Source organism: Priapulus caudatus, unplaced genomic scaffold (assembly GCF_000485595.1).
Source record: "Priapulus caudatus unplaced genomic scaffold, Priapulus_caudatus-5.0.1 Scaffold554, whole genome shotgun sequence".
In the NCBI taxonomy this organism is placed as follows: domain Eukaryota; kingdom Metazoa; phylum Priapulida; class Priapulimorpha; order Priapulimorphida; family Priapulidae; genus Priapulus; species Priapulus caudatus.
The window spans coordinates 154,987-156,936 of record NW_014577615.1 but is presented as its reverse complement, the minus strand read 5'-3'; the positions used below and the strand labels follow the sequence as shown (position 1 = coordinate 156,936).

Here is a 1,950-nt window from a genome sequence, read left to right as displayed (position 1 = left end):
TTGCAGGGGCGTTGCAGAGGCTGCCTCTGTCACTCGGGCTGCCCTACCCTCATCCTCACATAACAAACAACGTCGACGCGTTCACGTCGCTGCTCGGCCAGGAGATAGTCTCGTCCTACCACCACCACGCGGCCGCCGTCGCCGCCGCCACGCAGCAGCAGCAGCAGCAGCAGCAGCAGCAGCAGCAGCAGCAGCAGCAACGATACTCCGCCACGACCTCCCCGAGCGACTCGCCGAACATTCCCACCGGCCTGCAGAACGGCACCGCGGCGGCGGCGGCGGCGGCGCGGACAAGCGAGCAGGCGTCGCCGCGAGAGGGCGCCGCGCGCGCCGACGCGACGGCGGGCGACGCGAAACCTTCGCCGGGGGCGCCACCGCCGCCGCCGCTGCGGCTGAGCCTGGAGGCGGTGTGCAGCGCGGAGTCGCTCGACACGGCGGAGGTGTCGCAGCGCGTGCGCGAGCTGCTGTCGTTGCACAACATCGGGCAGCGGCTGTTCGCAAAGTCCGTGCTCGGGCTGTCGCAGGGCACCGTCAGCGAGCTGCTCTCGAAGCCCAAGTGCTGGGAGAAGCTGACGGAGAAGGGCCGCGAGTCCTACCGCAAGATGCACTCGTGGGCGTGCAGTGAGGCGAACATCATACTGCTCAAGTCGCTGACGCCGAAGAAAGGTAGGTGGCGCCAGGTGCGGGGGTCTCCTCGCTACGCGCGCGCGCATAGCGATAAGTACTTTGTACGTGTCGATGCTTCATTTGTTAGCTGGTTAGTTTATTAATTAAGCTAATTTTTACGTTTCGTTTACGGTTAATTTAGTGATATTTTCATTATATTTTATCATGTCATGTACGTTATATTTATCATTATTTTATGTTTATAATATTTATGTTTTATCAGAAGTAAAGTAATACTGTAATATGTAAGTAATACTGTGTAACAATGCCTAATTTCTTATGCCTCTTACATATATAAATACTTTATTACCTATTACTGGTATTATTACAGTAATATAATATTACTGTTATAGTTTATCGTTAGTAATGGTTACATCGTTTGTCGACGTTTCCGCGGCAACGAGTTTGTTGTCGTGGTAACCGTGCGGGCGTCATCGCTCACACGCACGTTTTTCGCTCGCACGCAGCTAAGGAGCTGAGTCCGCCGGCCGCTCAGAAGGATGACTCAGCGACGGAGGAACGGATAGCACAGATACTCAACGATGCTCAGAGACAGATGAAGGTCAGTGCTGCTGCTGCCCCCTGGTGTTCCTCACTCTGCTTGCTCGTGCTGCCCTCTGGTGTTCCTCTGCTTACTCGTGCTGCACCCTGGTGTTCCTCACTCTGCTTGCTCGCGATGCCGTCTCGTGTTACTCGCTGCCCCGCACTCGCTTCTCCCCGTTAGTGTTCCTTGCTTTGCTCTTATGCTGCCACCTGGTGTTCCTTGCTCTCGCGATGCTCTCTCGTGTTACTCGCTGCCCCGCACTCGCTTCTCCCCGTTAGTGTTACTTGCTTTGCTCTTATGCTGCCACCTGGTGTTCCTTGCTCTCGCGATGCTCTCTCGTGTTACTCGCTGCCCCGCACTCGCTTCTCCCCGTTAGTGTTACTTGCTTTGCTCTTATGCTGCCACCTGGTGTTCCTTGCTCTCGCGATGCTCTCTCGTGTTACTCGCTGCCCCGCACTCGCTTCTCCCCGTTAGTGTTACTTGCTTTGCTCTTATGCTGCCACCTGGTGTTCCTTGCTCTCGCGATGCTCTCTCGTGTTACTCGCTGCCCCGCACTCACTTCTGTCCCCCTAGTGTTACAATCTGAAATTACCGCTGTGTCGCGTCGCAAGATCTTTGTACACCGCTGAACGCCCCGAGTGTTGGATGAAATATGTCAAATGATTTCTATATCATCTCTCTCTGTCTCTCTCTCTCTCTCTCTCTCTCTCTCTCTCTCTCTCTCTCTCTCTCTCTCTCTC

General features: G+C 55.3%; 1 protein-coding gene across 1 annotated transcript in view; it reads left to right on the top strand.

The window, feature by feature from the left end:
- Window positions 1-377: 377 nt before the first annotated feature.
- LOC106811592 (homeobox protein cut-like) overlaps window positions 378-1,950 on the top strand; it is a gene marked incomplete at its 5' end in the record, with an annotated part of 7,998 nt that continues 6,425 nt past the window's right edge. The window contains 2 exons of the mRNA XM_014815284.1: window positions 378-666; window positions 1,134-1,228. Of these exons, the coding sequence (XP_014670770.1) occupies window positions 378-666; window positions 1,134-1,228 (384 nt within the window). The remainder of the gene's footprint in view (window positions 667-1,133; window positions 1,229-1,950) is intronic.